The sequence below is a fragment of the Ovis aries genome, chromosome X, assembly GCF_016772045.2.
Source record: "Ovis aries strain OAR_USU_Benz2616 breed Rambouillet chromosome X, ARS-UI_Ramb_v3.0, whole genome shotgun sequence".
Lineage (NCBI taxonomy): Eukaryota > Metazoa > Chordata > Mammalia > Artiodactyla > Bovidae > Ovis > Ovis aries.
This window is the reverse complement of record NC_056080.1, coordinates 130,940,912-130,957,258: the sequence shown is the minus strand read 5'-3', so window position 1 is coordinate 130,957,258 and position 16,347 is coordinate 130,940,912. Positions and strand designations below refer to the sequence as shown.

The window sequence follows — 16,347 nt, the reverse complement described above, 5'->3', positions numbered from 1 at the left end:
TTATAGAAATATTAAATGTTATTATCCAGACAGAAGTGGAAAAACCCTTTGCCTCACCATCATTAGTCCATTTCTAAGAAAGAGTAAGGGTTAGCTCTTCCCAGGGGGAAAAAACTGCTTTGATATACAATGACAATGGTGATGTCTAGAGATGTGAAAAAGGGAAGAAAGAATTTAGTGGAAAGATAAAAGATGTGATAGAATGAACATTATAAGAGAAAACTCCTGACCTGGATTTTACTCATATTTGCTAACTCTTGAGCTTGTCTACCTCCCTTTCTGAACCATAAAATTGAAATAAAACCTTTTTTCTCTGTCTTTTAAAGTGCCTGCAATTGAGACCAGGTTTAGCTCTAAGCCTATTGCAGGAAAGCGTAGCGATTAATAGAATGGAATCTGGAATCACCCTACCTTGACTATAAAATGAGGCTTTGTTAGTTTAGTAGCTTTGAGTAAATCTCAACATTCCTCTAACACTCAAGTTTTTCTCTACTAGATGAGGATAATAGTGCCTACCACACAAAGATGAATGAGATTTAATTGAGATAACATACAGACCAACCTTACTGAAGTGAATGGCACATAGTAAGTGATTAATAAATACTGAAAAGGCTGATGAGACCATGAAGGATCCCACTAAATATGGATATTCTATATTTATGCTTAATGAGCATCATGTTCCTTTTTATCTGGTAGAATATTCAGGAAAAAAAGGAGAATGACTATTCACAAAGAGACCTGAGGTTCTATTTCAGGACATGCTGTACCTACCCCAGGTATGAAGATGGTAGGAGTGTGTGTGTGTGTGTGTGTGTGTGTGTGTGTGTGTGTGTGTGTGTGTTCAGTCATGTCTGACTCTTTGCAACCCCATGGACTGTAGCCCTCACCAGCCTGCTCTGTCCACAGATTTCCCAAGCAAGAATACAGACTTCCAAATATAAAAGCACATGGCAGTTGTAGGAGCTCGGGTTTAGGCTTTCCTGGGAACTGAGTCTGTCAGATTCTATAGAAACAACGTGCACCATCAATGTGTGGTTGCAATAATGTACACAATTCCTGTGCAGAAAATCTTCCTGGTCACCTCTAGCCAGCCAGCTAGTGCGTGCCCAGTTGAGTCTGACTCTCTGTGACCCCAGGGACTGTAGCCTGCCAGGTTCCTCTCTCCATGGAATTTTCCAGGCAAGAATACTGGAGTAGGTTGCCATTTCCTACTCTAGGGTGTTTTCCTATTCTAGGGGTTTCCCCAACCCAGGGATTGAACCTGCATCTCTTGTGTCTTCTGCACTGGCAGGAAGATTCTTTACCATGCATCACCTGGGAAGTCCTGGTCACCTCTGGCCATGATACAAAACTGCACCATGTGTCAACCAGTGGCTCAGAGGCGGCAGCAGTTGGATCAGTCTCTTTTAAGAACCATGGCACCCCAGGTTCCTAGCCAGAATATCAGAGTTGGAATACCGTGTGTTTATTTCTCTGCTTCCTCCCCTCAATCCATGCTCTGCCCTTGTTTGACCTCTTCTATGCCCAGAGAAGCGGAAGACTATTTGATTCTATTTCCAGGTTTGCTCTCTGAATTCTGTTTGAATTCTCATGATGACAGGGGAGACACTCCCAGGAAACCAGAAGGTGGGAGTTAAGAGGAGCTAGGGGTTCCATCCTGTCTACTCCCTCTCTGTCTTCCACAGTTCATATGTTCCTCTAAGGCCACAGCCCTGGAAAAACTTGCTCTGCTCTTTCCAGGTTCCATGGACCCAGCTCTTTCCCCTTGCCAGGCCTAGGAGGGGTAATTCACAGCTTCTTCCCTTTTTGTTTCCCTTAACCTTAACCACAGCTCTGTAAATAGTTCCTTCATTCAACACTCATCTGTGCAGTCTTTGATGGTGGTTTATTGACAGATCCCCATATTTCCAGTATTCACAAATCCTGCACTGGGCCCATTTCTCTCCTCTGCACTGATTTCAGTGGCTTTCACAATATAGACCATGATAACGATTGCTACTTTTTGGAAGCACTATTATTTGTAATGATGGACCTTTGTCCTAACAGTAATAATATTTCTATGTCCCTCAAATACTTTCTTTTACGTGTTGCTTAAATTTTCACTCTTCTTCCTCCTTGCTCTCATGAGTTGGGGTAGAGGGCTATTTTCCTCATTTCTAGTCTTTGGAGAAGCTGGGATTTCTTCTGACACCTGCTGATGGACGTACGTGGAAACCAGTAATATATAGGAATCATAGCTCTGAATTATTTAGTTGTAGGTCTTCTGATACTTCTCAGTGAAATATCTAATACCAAAAACTCAAAGTAAAAGCTTTCCCTTTTTCTCTCCCCAATCCAGCTATCAACATAAGGTAAAGAATGCATCATGCTGAATTACCTTGTACCACACAATATCAGGCTCCTGATCAGATTTTTTAAAGTCATCCATGTCTGGACAGGAGATCTCCTTTCTTTTAGTGACCTCGGATTTTTCCAAATAGCGGATCCTGCTATTATAGCACAGACCTAATTCATTCTCTGCAACAGTCAAGGACATTGACACCTTCATGCAATAGGTTGAGTTTCTGTAGGAACAGAGAAAAAGTAAAATGACTTTATTGGGTGTTTACAACTATGTTTGTACTGTATATATTTCAAGATTATTGACTTTTCCATTTAGGACCTTGCATAGAAATCAGAAAAAAAAAAAAACAACATGGAAACAACACAGGAAAGTTTTCTACTTCAACTGACAGGAAGAGCTAAAACAAAATGCTACCTGTAACCATGAAACAGCTACACAGCTATCAGTACATAGAGCAGATGTCCCCAGCTTCTGAAATGTAAGTCAGACTTCTTTTCTAGTGTTAAATATTGCTACGCTGACAATCTGATAGTAAAAATATATATGAGAGTGTCTACAGAATTGAGATGCAGATGTAGACAATGGACTTGTAGACACAGCAGGGGAAGGAGAAGGTGGGACGAACTGAGAGAGCAGCACTGACATATATGTACTACCAGGTATATATGTGTTTAAAATAAACAGCTAATGGGAAGCTACTATACAACACAGGGAGCCTAGCCTGGCACCCCCAGCTCTAGAGAGGTGGGAGAGGTATAGAGAGGGAGGCTCAAGATGGAGGAGATAGATCATGACTGATTCAAACTGTTGTATGGTAGAAACAAACAACATTGTAAAGCAATTATCCTCCAATTAAAAAATAATTTAAAAAATGTGTGTATACCCATGGCAGATTCATGTTGATGTATGGCAAAACTAATACAATATTCTAAAGTAATTAGCCTCCAATTAAAATAAATAAATTTATATTTAAAAAAAAGAAAGTCTATAACTAGGGCTATAGTCTTTTCTGGTTTGCTCTTATGACAAGTACCTTAACAGATATTCTAAGGATTGTGAATTTTGTAATTGTTTTCTAAGCTACTAACATTTTCTTTTACAGGATACATACCAAAAACCAGAACAACATGCAGGAGATACCTGTTAACTCACATAGCTTTTTAAGGTGTTTACTGAGATATGGCAAGGGTCAAATTCTGGGCACTTAAGAGAACAAATCCAAGTAGAGTGGATTAATTTCATCCACCAAAATTAGAATTATAAAGGAATTTCAACACTGAATTTTGCCATAAGGCTGCTTTAGAAGTTGACCATTGATTAACTCATAACACAAGGGCATTTATGGAATTCAATTCTGCCTTCATTTCCCCATGTATAACTTTTCCCTAACCTACTCTACCTGAATTCCAGAAGATATGAACCATATAAAATAAAACTGGAAAGGACGAGGACGAGATCAGAAGCATCCTGGTAAGATTTAGCATGAGATCAACTGTAAATTTCTTCGTGTGACGTTTCAGAATCATATCTATTCTGAACATCAAGGGATACCTTCTGTTAAAAAACACAAAGTGCCAGGGTTACTTCAAAACCGAGTGCTTCTACAAATAAGACATAACAATCCTGATAAATGGTATTCACATGCCAACCAATAACGTTAAGATGGCCTCGCAATTGTTACTATTTGTACTGCTTAGTACTCATTGAAATTTCACAATATGTCAGACACCCAACAAAACACAGGAGTGCAGATGGCAGCTGCCCATTGGGTTTACAAACTAACAATCAAAATGACTGCTACTTGGATTTCTAGGGAAGTTAATTACAGGCAAGGACTCAAGCTGGATTTAGAAAAGGCAGAGGAACCAGAAATCAAATTGCCAACATCCACTGGATCATTGAAAAAGCAAGAGAGTTCGAGAAAAACATCTACTTCTACTTTATTGACTGCGCCAAAGCCTTTGACTGTGTGGATCACAAAAAACTGGAAAATTCTGAAAGAGATGGGAATACCAGGCCACCTGACCTGCCTCCTGAGGAATCTGTAAGAAGGTCAAGAAGCAACAGTTAGACTGGACATGGAACAACAGACTGGTTCAAAATTGGGAAAAGAATACATCAAGGCTATATATTGTCACCCTGTTTATTTAACTTATATGCAGAGTACATCATGAGAAATGCTGGGCTGGATGAAGCACAAGTTGGAATCAAGATTGCTGGGAGAAATATCAATAACCTCAGGTATGCAGATGACACCACCCTTATCGCAGAAAGAACTAAAGAGCCTCTTGATGAAAGTGAAGGAGGAGAGTGAAAAAGTTGGCTTGAAACTAAACATTCAGAAAACTAAGATCATGGCAACTGGTCCCATCACTTCCTGGCAAATAGATGGGGAAATGATGGAAACAGTGAGTGACTTTATTTTGGGGGGCTCCAAAATCACCACGGATGGTGACTGCAGCCATGAAATTAAAAGAGGCTTGCTCCTTGGAAGAAAAGCTATGACCAACGTAGACAGCATATTAGGAGAAGGCAATGGCACCCCACTCCAGCACTCTTGCCTGGAAAATCCCATGGACGGAGGAGCCTGGTAGGCTGCAGTCCATGGGGTTGCTAAGAGTCGGGCACGACTAAGTGACTTCACTTTCACTTTTCACTTACATGCCTTGGAGAAGGAAATGGCAACCCACTCCAGTGTTCTTGCCTGGAGAATCCCAGGGACGAGGTAGCCTGGTGGGCTGCCGTCTCTGGGGTTGCACAGAGTTGGACACGACTGAAGTGACTTAGCAGCAGCAGCAGACAGCATATTAAAAAGCAGACATTACTTTGCCAACAAAGGTCCATCTAGTCAAAGCTATGGTTTTTCCAGTAGTCATGTATGGATGTGAGATATGGACCATAAAGAAAGCTGAGCACCAAAGAATTGATGCTTTTGAACTGTGGTGTTGGAGAAGACTCTTGAGAGTCCCTTGGACTGCAAGGAGATCCAACCAGTCCATCCTAAAGGAAATCAGTCCTGAATATTCATTGGAAGGGCTGAGGCTAAAGCTTAAACTCCAATACTTTGGCCACCTGATGCAAAGAATCGACTCATTTGAAAAGACCCTGATGCTGGGAAAGATTGAAGGCAGGAGGAGAAGGGGATGTCAGAGGATGAGATGGTTGGATGGCTTCACCAACTCTATGGACATGAATTTGAGCAAGCTCCAGGAGTTGGTGATAGTCAGGGAAGCTTGGCATGCTTTAGTCCATGGGGTCGCAAAGAGGCAGACGTGACTGAGTGACTGAACTGAACTGAACTCTGACTATCTGATACCTGTGTAATCTGAAGAGACTATCAAAGCATTCCCATTCTGATGTTCAGCTGTAAACCCATTATACAGTGTCAATTGTCAGCTACTGTCTTTCTCTCTTCTTCAGTGTAGGCTCTTAGAACCAAAAGGGTAAAATATAGGCATACCAGGGATCAAATGTAAGAACATTTAATCCTGGGATGTTTGACAGCTTCTTTAATAGACATGAAGTTAAAGCCACCAGAATTTTTCTTTTCTAAAGTCTCAGCCATAAGGTAACATTTGGCTCTTCTTGACTCCAGTTTCAATACTACAATGCTAAACATGCCTGTGGCTTCTTGCTTTTTTTAACACTCTATATGATGTGGCCTATCATAACATTCTGTACTTCACTCAATTAAGGTGCAGTCACAATGGCATTTCTCTGTTGAATATTCTAAGCTTATTTGAACCACAGATTTTTATACTTGCCTTTCTCTTTAATTTTCTATCATGTGCTTTTTTGTTAAGTGTAAGCAAACTTGTTGCTCTTGTTCATCACTCTATTCCTGGGATCTAAGTTAATAGATAGAAGTACTCCGCAAATGTTAGTTGATTAAATGCATGGGGATCAAAAGACATGTATTCAAGAGACACATTCTCTCTGCTCTACTTTGGCATAAACCTCATGGTACTAAGGGGGTTCCCAGGTGGCTTAGTGGTAAAGACTCCATCTGCCAATGCAGGAGATGCAGGAGACTCAGGTTCGATCTCTGGGTTGGGAAGATACCCTGGAGGAGGAAATGTCAACCCACTCCAGTATTTTTGCCTGGATAATCCCACCAATGGAGGAGCTTAGCAGGCTGCAGTCCATAGAGTCTCAAAGAGTTGGACATGACTTGGCACACATAGACATACACTTATGGTACTAAACCTCTATTCCCATTCTCCAGATTCATGTATATGGCTGGTCAAATATCCTATTCCCTGTTTAAATATGACTCAGGATAATTTTGCAGATATTATTTTATCACCAGGGTAAGGATTAGCCAAGTTTTGTGAATCAGAATACCAGTAAAGAAAAAAAATATATAATGGTTGTATCTTGGAGACAGGGAGGATTAGGGTAGGAATAGGGAATGCAAGGAAGATAAATGGTTACAGTTTTTAAAAAGTAATAAACAAAGAAGAAAGGGAATCACCTCTGCTAAGTATGTAAATGTATTATAAACAGTTCTTAATGTCACAGACTTTGATCATATCTGTTCCATGGTTTTCATCCATATAGGTGAAACAGACTCGACTTGTTAAATATCTTACCATTACTTTGTTAGAAACCCAGAGAACGAGTGCTGCTGATCAGCAGTCTCAACAATAGAAATAGAATGTCCAGTTCCATGAAAGGAGCTTACTATCCCTAATATATTTAATCCTGGGGAGAAATAGGGTAGACTAAATAAGGGACCAACATAATTTAGTGGTTTCATTACAAACCATGAGCTTTGAGCTAAAATACACTAGGTTCAACTAACTGTGTGTCTTTGAACAAGCTATACAACAGCTCTGTCTCCGATTCCTCACCTGAAAAATGAGGATAAAAAATCCTTGATGGTGGTTCCATTGGAAGTTGGAAAAGGAAGTTCCTTTTATTATACAAACTTAAGTAAAAATAAGTTTACCATTTTCAGTTGGAACAGTTATAATATTTGACCTCTCCAGGTCTTAAATAATATATAATATCTGACCTCTGCTGTAGGTCTTAAAGAAATATAAAGTACATAGCACAGCATCTGGCCCATAGAAGATATTTAATAAGCTGTCATTAGAATTATTGACGTCTGTAAGGCCATCCCTTTCACCTCCCCTCTCCCGCCTCCTCCCCCTTCTTTCAACCTGGCTTCCTTTCCTCCCTTGAAATCTTTGATGTTAGTACTTGGATCTGAAGTTCTGTGTCTCTATAGGAGGTTTTCTAAGAGACTGTATTCTTGTATTTAAGGGCTTTCCTGGTGGTGCAGAGGTTAAACTGTCTGCCTGCAATGTGGGAGACCTGGGTTCGATCCCTGGGTCAGGAAGATACCCTGGAGAAGGAAATGGCAACCCACTCCAGTATTCTTGCCTGGAGAATCCCATGGACGGAGGAGCTTGATAGGCTACAGTCCACGGGTCGCAAAGAGTCGGACACGACTGAGCAACTTCACTTTCACTTTCTTTAGAATTATTATTACTGCTAGTATTAATTGGTACATATATTGTTAATGGGCTTCCCTGGTGGCTCAGTTGGTAAAGAATCTGCCTGCAATGCAGGAGACCCGAGTTCAGTCCCTGGGTTGGGAAGATCCCCTGGAGAAGGGATGGAAACCCACTCCAGTACTCTTGTCTGGACAATCCCATGGACAGAGGAGCCTGGCAGGCTATAGTTCATGGGCTTGCAAAGAGTTTCAGATACAACTGAGTGACTAACAAAACACATATTGTTAATAAATAATAATTATAATTTCTATGTGATATGGTAATTTATAAACCATCACTAATACAATAAACACAACACATTGACAGCAATGAGTCAAGATATACCACTGGGCTAGGGTCCTATTTGAGAAGAAAGAATCTGGAAGAAGTCAGTTAGGCAACAGGCCTAGTACCAGTACACCATGAAGGTTTGAAAGGATGAAAAAGGTATACTGCCTTAGGCACAAAAAGAAGTTAAGAGAAAGCAAACTAAGGCAATAAGGAACTGTGAATACTAGCTACCAGGCAAAGGTCAGAACTTGGGAGGTCAAGTTGTTACTGAGAGTGCCACTCAGACTTCTGCAGGTTTCTTAGAGAAACATCTTCTACAATAAAGCCCAGACCCCTAGGCAAAACTTCTTGTTCCTTCTTCAAATCGTCCAAAGTAGACACTATGTAGGTCATCCAAACAGCATCTTCATTAACTTGAGATGAGGATGAGGGCAGGGAATCCACCCTGGGGATGGCTGAGAGTCCAAAGGAGGAAATGTTCTCTAACTCTTGTTTTCCTTGTTGTTGTTCAGTCGCTCAGTGGTGTCTGACTCTTTTGTGACCACATGGACTATAGTACACCAAGATCCTTTGTCCTCTATTATCTCCTGGAGTTTGCTCGAACTCATGTCCATTGAGTTGGTGACACCATCCAACCATCTCATCTTCTGCTGTCTCCTTCTTTAACCTTACCTGCAAAAAATCTTGACCAGGGCTCTGTGTGAATTCACTCTTGCTCTAGTCTCTAGCATGTAAAAGGCTGCTTATAAATTGCTTGTCAGCCGACAAACAAGTGCCAGTATGAAGTCTGTGATGACAACCAATGTCTCTGGAACTCAAGACAAGTCCTCATACAAGTACTGTTGTTTCTCCATTGCTGACCTGAGGGAGCTGTGATCAAGGCTGCCTGACAGTCTGAGTTCAGCTCAGTCAGCTCAGGTGCTCAGTTGTGTCCAACAATTTGTGACCCCATGGACTGCAGCATGCCAGGCCTCCTTGTCCATCAACAACTCTAGGAGTTTACTCATACGCATGTCCATTGAGTCAGTGATGCCATCCAACCATCTCACCCTCTGTCATTCTCTTTTCCATCTGCCTTCAATCTTTCCCAGCATCAGGGTCTTTTGAAATGAGTCTGTTCTTAGCATCAGGTGGCCAAAGTATTAGAGTTTCAGCTTCAGCCTCAGTCCTTCCAATGAATATTCAGGACTGATTTCCTTTAGGATGGACTGGTTGAATCTCTTTGCAGTCCAAGGGACTCTCAAGAGTCTTCTCCAACACCACAGTTCAAAAGCATCAATTCTTTGGTGCTCAGCTTTCTTTATGGTCCATATTTCACATCCATACATGACTACTGTAAAAACCATAGCTTTGACTAGATGGACCTTTGTCAGCAAAGTAATGTCTCTGCTTTTTAATATGCTGTCTAGGTTGGTCATAGCTTTTCTTCCAAGGAGCAAGCGTCTTTTAATTTCATGGCTGCAGTCACCATTGACAGTGATTTTGGAGACCAAAATAAATAAATAAATAAATAAAGTCAGCCACTATTTCCACTGTTTCTCCATCTATTTGCCATGAGCGACTTCACTTTCACTTTCACTTTTCACTTTCATGCATTGGAGAAGGAAATGGCAACCCACTTCAGTGTTCTTGCCTGGAGAATCCCAGGGATGGGGGAGCCTGGCGGGCTGCCGTCTATGGGGTCACACAGAGTCAGACACGACTGAAGTGACTTAGCAGCAAATGAGACAGGATGTCATGATCTAAGTTTTCTGAATGCTGAGCTTTAAGCTAACTTTTTCACTCTCCTCTTTCACGTTCATCAAGAGGCTCTTTAGTTCTTCTTCACTTTCTGTCATAAGGGTGGTGTCATTTGCATAACTGAGGTTACTGATATTTCTCCTGGCAGTCTTTAATTCCATCTTGGGCTTCATCCATCCCAGCGTTTCTCATGATGTACTCTGCATAGAAGTTAAATAAGCAGGGTGACAATATACAGTCTTGATGTACTCCTTTCCCGATTTGGAACCAGTCTGTTGTTCCATGTCCAGTTCTAACTGTTGCTTCCTGACCTGAATACAGATTTCTCAAAAGGCAGGTCAGGTGGTCTGGAATTCCCATCTCTTTAAGAATTTTCCATAGTTTGTTGTGATCCACACAGTCAAAGGCTTTAGCATAGTCAAAAAAGCAGTAGTAGATGTTTTTCTGGAACTCTCTTGCTTTTTTGATGATCCAATGGATGTTGGCAATTTGATCTCTGGTTCCTCTGCTTTTTCTAAAACCAGCTTGAACATCTGGAAGTTCATGATTCATGTACTGTTGAAGCCTGGATTGGAGAATTTTGAGCATTACTTTTCTAGCATGTGAGATGAGTGCAACTGTGTGGTAGGTTGAGCATTCTTTGGCATTGCCTTTCTTTGGGATTGGAATGAAAACTGACCTTTTTCCAGTCCTGTGGCCACTGCTGAGTTTTCCAAATTTGGTGACATATTGAGTGCAGCACTTTCACAGCATTATTTTTCAAGATTTGAAATAGCTCAACTGGAATTCCATCACCTCCACTAGCTTTGTTCATAGTGATACTTCCTAAGGCCCACTTGACTTTGCATTCCAGGATGTCTGGCTCTAGGTGAGTGATCACACCATTGTGATTATCTGGGTCATGAAGAAATTTTTTTTGTATAGTTCTTTTGTGTATTCCTGCCACCTCTTCTTAATATCTTCTGCTTCTGTTAGGTTCATACCAGAGACTCAGGTTGATTTTTATTAGTTGTGTAATCTAGCCCTGGCACAGTTCCCACTAACAATCTCGAATTATTTAGATTTTATTTTGAAAAATGCCACAGGCCAGTTCTATTTAAAATGTTTCCCACAACAGGGACCTAAAAATGTTACTTTTCTATCATTAGGTGCAACCAGAGCTTTGCAAATTTGAGAAGGCAGACTGATGAGTGTGCAAGAATGGGAATTACAATTTTTTTTCTGTCCTCCCTCTAACATCCTGAGGAGGACAAGGAACATGTTCAGGCTCAATATGCGCCAAGGGCTTTCACAGTGATGTTGAAGCAATGCCTTACACACAATTTTACACATTTGTCATCTTTCAAGTGTTGCCATATCTCCTATTTTACTTAATTCTGGCAATAATACAGGATAAAAGCGCAGAGTAAGTATCATCTATGTTTTGTATAGGAAAAGAAGATGCAAAGAGGATAAATAAATTAGTCAAAATCATACAGCTTGTCAGTGGATTAGAAAAGAGGTTTTGTTAGACTCTGGTTACTCTCAGAACTTGATGATATCAGCCAAATTAACTCACAGTTATCCATGCCAGTTCAGGGATACTCACAGAAAGAAATGCAGATGTGTAAAGATAACACTTAAACAACACTGTTATTAAAATGCACAGCACAGAATTTGCAAATTTATAAATAAACCTTGCTTTCTATTCCAAAGGTTTAATGCTAGCTACTGTAGGCCATAATGTATACTTTTTTTCACAGAAATATTTCTAAAGTAAAATGTTGACTATCTTGTGTTTCCTAAGGGGAAAAGTAAGACCTAGAATTTAAAATATACATGAAAAATACAGATGTCCCTTTCCAATTCCCATTTATAAAACATGCTAATATATAATATCTAAAGCTTTATTTCAAATTTTGAGTTTATATGAATTTGTTGTATCACCAGGACTAACCTACTGAAAAGAAACTAAATAAATTAGGGAACTCTTTCATATCCACAAGCAGAAGCCCAGATAAAATGCCTCACGGTATAGTTGAAAATTTCTAAATGGTTCTTTCAATTGTCTTATGCTCATTTCAAAATACTTTCCTTGAAAATTACCATTTAATGGTTAATAAACTAAAACAAAATTTGGTTTCTGACATTTTTAAAATGTAAATTGATGGTTTTTCATAACTATCAATTAGTCAGTCTAGATCACTGGATGATATTGCTCTCAAAACAAAAGAACTATGAACTGATATTATACTTAATTTATGGAAGGGAAACAAATAAGTAAACAAATAGGATATCAGGCCCTTTGGTGAATTCCATTTCTCGAGAATCATTATAAAATAAGATATTACTGAAAAATATATTTGATTGTATAGAAAAAGAGACTTTCAGATGAGTGCAAAAATAAGTACTGTAGCTCACCAGGCTCCTCTGTCTATGGAATTCTCCAGGCAAGAATATTGGAATGGGTAGCCATTCCCTTCTTCAGGGGATCTTCCTGACCCAGGGATCAAACCTGAGTCTCCTGCACTGCAGACAAATTCTTTATTGTCTGAACCACCAGGGAAGCCCAGAAATAAGTACATATAACAGCAAACATGCAATGTTAATATTTTAAAAGTAAAGAGGAAGAGAAAAAAGGGAGAATATAACTTTTTAATATCAGAAATAAAAGAGGAGACATCAACACAAATCCTATGAATACTAAAAGGAAAACAAAGGAATATTATGAACAACTATATGGCCACAAACTTGATAACCTAGATGAAAAGGACCGAATTTTTTGGCATGTTTTTCAAAAAGGCACAATATGCCAAAACTCATATATGAAGAAGCAGAAAATATGAATAAACTTACAAGTATTAAAGTAATTGAATAGATAATTAATAACCTTCCAAAGGAGAAAGCACCAGGCCCAGATGGATTCACTGGTAAATTCTATTAAGTACTTAAGAAATTAATTAAACAAATTTTCTATAATCTCTTTTAGAAGACTGAAGCAGAGGGAAAGCTTTCTAACACATTCTATGAGGCTATTGTTACCCTAATAACAAAACCAAAGACATTAAAAGAAAACCACAGACTAATATCTCCCATAAACATAGATGCAAAATCCTCAACAAAATATCAGCAAATCAAATCCAGCAATGGAGAAAAAGAATTATATACCACAACCAAGTAAGAGTTTTCCAGGTTCAACATTCAAAAAGCAGTTAATGAAATCCATCATATCAACAGGCTAAAGAAGAAAAAACACATGATCCCATCAGTAGACACAGGAAAAGCATTTGACAAAACCCAAAACCCATTTATAATAAGAATTCTCAGTAAACTAGTACTAGAGGGGAAATTCCTCAACTTGATAAAGAATATCTACAAAAAGCCAACAGCTGACATCATACTTGGTGGTGAGGAACTAGAAATATTCCCACTATGATCAAGAATGAGGCCATATCTCCTCTCACCACTCCTTTTCAACATTATACTAGAACTCCCAGTTAAAACTGAAGTAGACAAGAAAATTCATAGATTATATGATTTTCTGTGTAGAAAATCTGAAAGAACCAACAAAAAAAGCATCTGGAACTAAAAAACATCTTTGTCAAGGTTGTAGGTTATATGGATATAACTGACACAAAAGTCTATTGCTTCCCTATATGTCAGCAATGAACACTTTGAAATGAAAAACATAATACCATTTATATTAAAAATACTAGACAAAGAACATATATATATATACATATATATACATATATATAACAAATTACTTACATGATGCATATAATGATAAGTAGAAAACTGAAAGGGCTTCCAAGGTGGTACTAGTGGTAAAGAACCCACCTGCCAATGCAGGAGACATAAGAGATGCGGGCTCGATACCTGGGTCAGAAAGATCCCCTGGAGGAGGGCATGGCAACCTACTCCAGTATTCTTGCCTGGAGAATCCCATGGACAGAATCCCATGGACAGAGGATCTTGGAGGGTGTCAGACACAACTGAAGCAACTTCGCACACATGCACAAAACTGAGAAGAACAAGGTTAGAAGACTGACACTACCTGACTTCAAGGTCTACTATAAAGCTACAATAGTTAAGACATTATGACGATGGCAAATGAATAGACAAATAGATCAATGGAATAGAATATTGGGACTGGAAATAAACCTACATTAATATAGTAGACTGATCTTTTACAAAGAAGCAAAGGCAATACAATGGAGCAAAGATAGTCTTTGCAACAAATGGCGCTGGAACAATTGCACATCCACATGCAAAAAAAAAGAATCTAGACACAGATCTTTCGAGTTATCACAGACCTAAACATAAAATGCAAAACTATAAAACTAGAAGATGACATAGGAGAAACCTGGATGACAATGAATATGGCAGTAATTTTAAAAATCATAGCACTAAAGAAATAATTGATAAGCTGAACTTTGTTAAAATGAAAAACTTCTGCTCTTCAAAAGACTATATCAAAAGAATTAGGAAAGAAACCACAGACTGGGAGAAAATATTTGCTGAAGACACATCTGATAAAGTTATCCAAAATATACAAAAAATACTTAAAACTTAACAATAAGAAAAAAAAAAAAAGAAAACAACCCAACTTAAAAATGAGCCAAAGACCTTAACAGACACTTCATAAAAAAAGACACACCTATGGCTAATAAGCATTTGGAAAGGTGCTACTGGTAAAGAACCCACCTGCCAATGCAGGAGACATAAGAGACGCAGGTTTAATCCCTGGGTTGGGAAGATCCCCTGGAGGAGGGGATGGCAACACACTCCAGTACTCTTGCCTGGAGAATCCCATGGAAAGGAGCCTGGCAGGCTATGGTCCACTCTGTTGCACAGAGTCTGACACGACTGAAGCCACTTAGCACGTATGCATGCACATCACATGTAATCAGGGAAATACAAATGAAAATGAGATATTACTAAACACCTACTAGAATGGCCAAAATCCAGAACAAGTGACAACACCAAAAGCTGATGAGGATGCAGATCAACAGGAACACTCATCCATTAATGGTAGGAATGCAAAATGGTACAGCCACTTTGCAAGACAAATTTCTTACAAAATGAAACATACTCTTACCATGTGATCTGGCATTCATATTCTTGGTATCCATCCACATTATAACCACACAAAAACCTGCACATAGACATTTATAGCAGATTTTTTTCATAATTACCAAAATTTGGAAGCAAGAGAGTTGTTCAGCTCATTTCAGTCGCTCAGTCGTGTCCGACTCTTTGCGACCCCATGAATCGCAGCACGCCAGGCCTCCCTGTCCATCACCATCTCCTGGAGTTCACTCAGACTCACGTCCAGCAAGTCCGTGATGCCATCCAGCCATCTCATCCTCGGTCGTCCCCTTCTCCTCCTGCCTCCAATCCCTCCCAGCATCAGAGTCTTTTCCAATGAGTCAGCTCTTCGCATGAGGTGGCCAAAGTACTGGAGTTTCAGCTTAAGCATCATTCCTTCCAAAGAAATCCCAGGGCTGATCTCCTTCAGAATGGACTGGTTGGATCTCCTTGCAGTCCAAGGGACTCTCAAGAGTCTTCACAGTTCAAAAGCATCAATTCTTTGGTGCTCGGCCTTCTTCACAGTCCAACTCTCACATCCATACATGACCACAGGAAAAAACATAGCCTTGACTAGACGGACCTTAGTCGGCAAAGTAATGTCTCTGCTTATGAATATACTATCTAGGTTGGTCATAATTTTTCTTCCAAGGAGTAAGCGTCTTTTAATTTCATAGCTGCAGTCACCATCTGCAGTGATTTTGGAGCCCCCAAAAATAAAGTCTGACACTGTTTCCACTGTTTCCCCATCTATTTCCCATGAAGTGATGGGACCGGATGCCATGATCTTCGTTTTCTGAATGTTGAGCTTTAAGCCAACTTTTCGCTCTCCTCTTTCACTTTCATCAAGAGCTTTCTAGTTCCTCTTCACTTTCTGCCATAAGGGTAGTGTCATCTGCATATCTGATGTTATTGATATTTCTCCCGGCAATCTTGATTCCAGCTTGTGTTTCTTCCAGTCCAGCATTTCTCATGATGTACTCTGCATAGAAGTTAAATAAGCAGGGTGACAATATACAGCCTTGACGTACTCCTTTTCCTATGCGAAGAGTTGACTCATTGGAAAAGACTCTGATGCTGGGAGGGATTGGAGGCAGGAGGAGAAGGGGACGACCGAGGATGAGATGGCTGGATGGCATCATGGACTCGATGGACGTGAGTCTGAGTGAACTCCAGGAGATGGTGATGGACAGGGAGGCCTGGCGTGCTGCGATTCATGGGGTTGTAAAGAGTCGGACACGACTGAGCGACTGAACTGAACTGAACTGAACAAGATATCTTTCAGTTACGTGAATGGATAAACAAATTGTGGTACATTTAGACAATGACATATTATTTAATGCTAAAAAGAAATGAGCTATCAAGCCAGGAAAGACATGGAAGAACATTAAATACATTTAC

At 39.7% G+C, this 16,347-nt stretch overlaps 1 protein-coding gene across 1 annotated transcript in view; it reads right to left on the bottom strand.

Annotated features, from left to right (window-relative positions):
• The window catches only part of IL1RAPL2 (interleukin 1 receptor accessory protein like 2), a 1,188,406-nt gene that overhangs the window by 533,931 nt on the left and 638,128 nt on the right, over nucleotides 1-16,347 (bottom strand). The window contains exon 4 of the mRNA XM_060407601.1: nucleotides 2,378-2,564. Coding sequence (XP_060263584.1) covers nucleotides 2,378-2,564 — 187 coding nt within the window. The remainder of the gene's footprint in view (nucleotides 1-2,377; nucleotides 2,565-16,347) is intronic.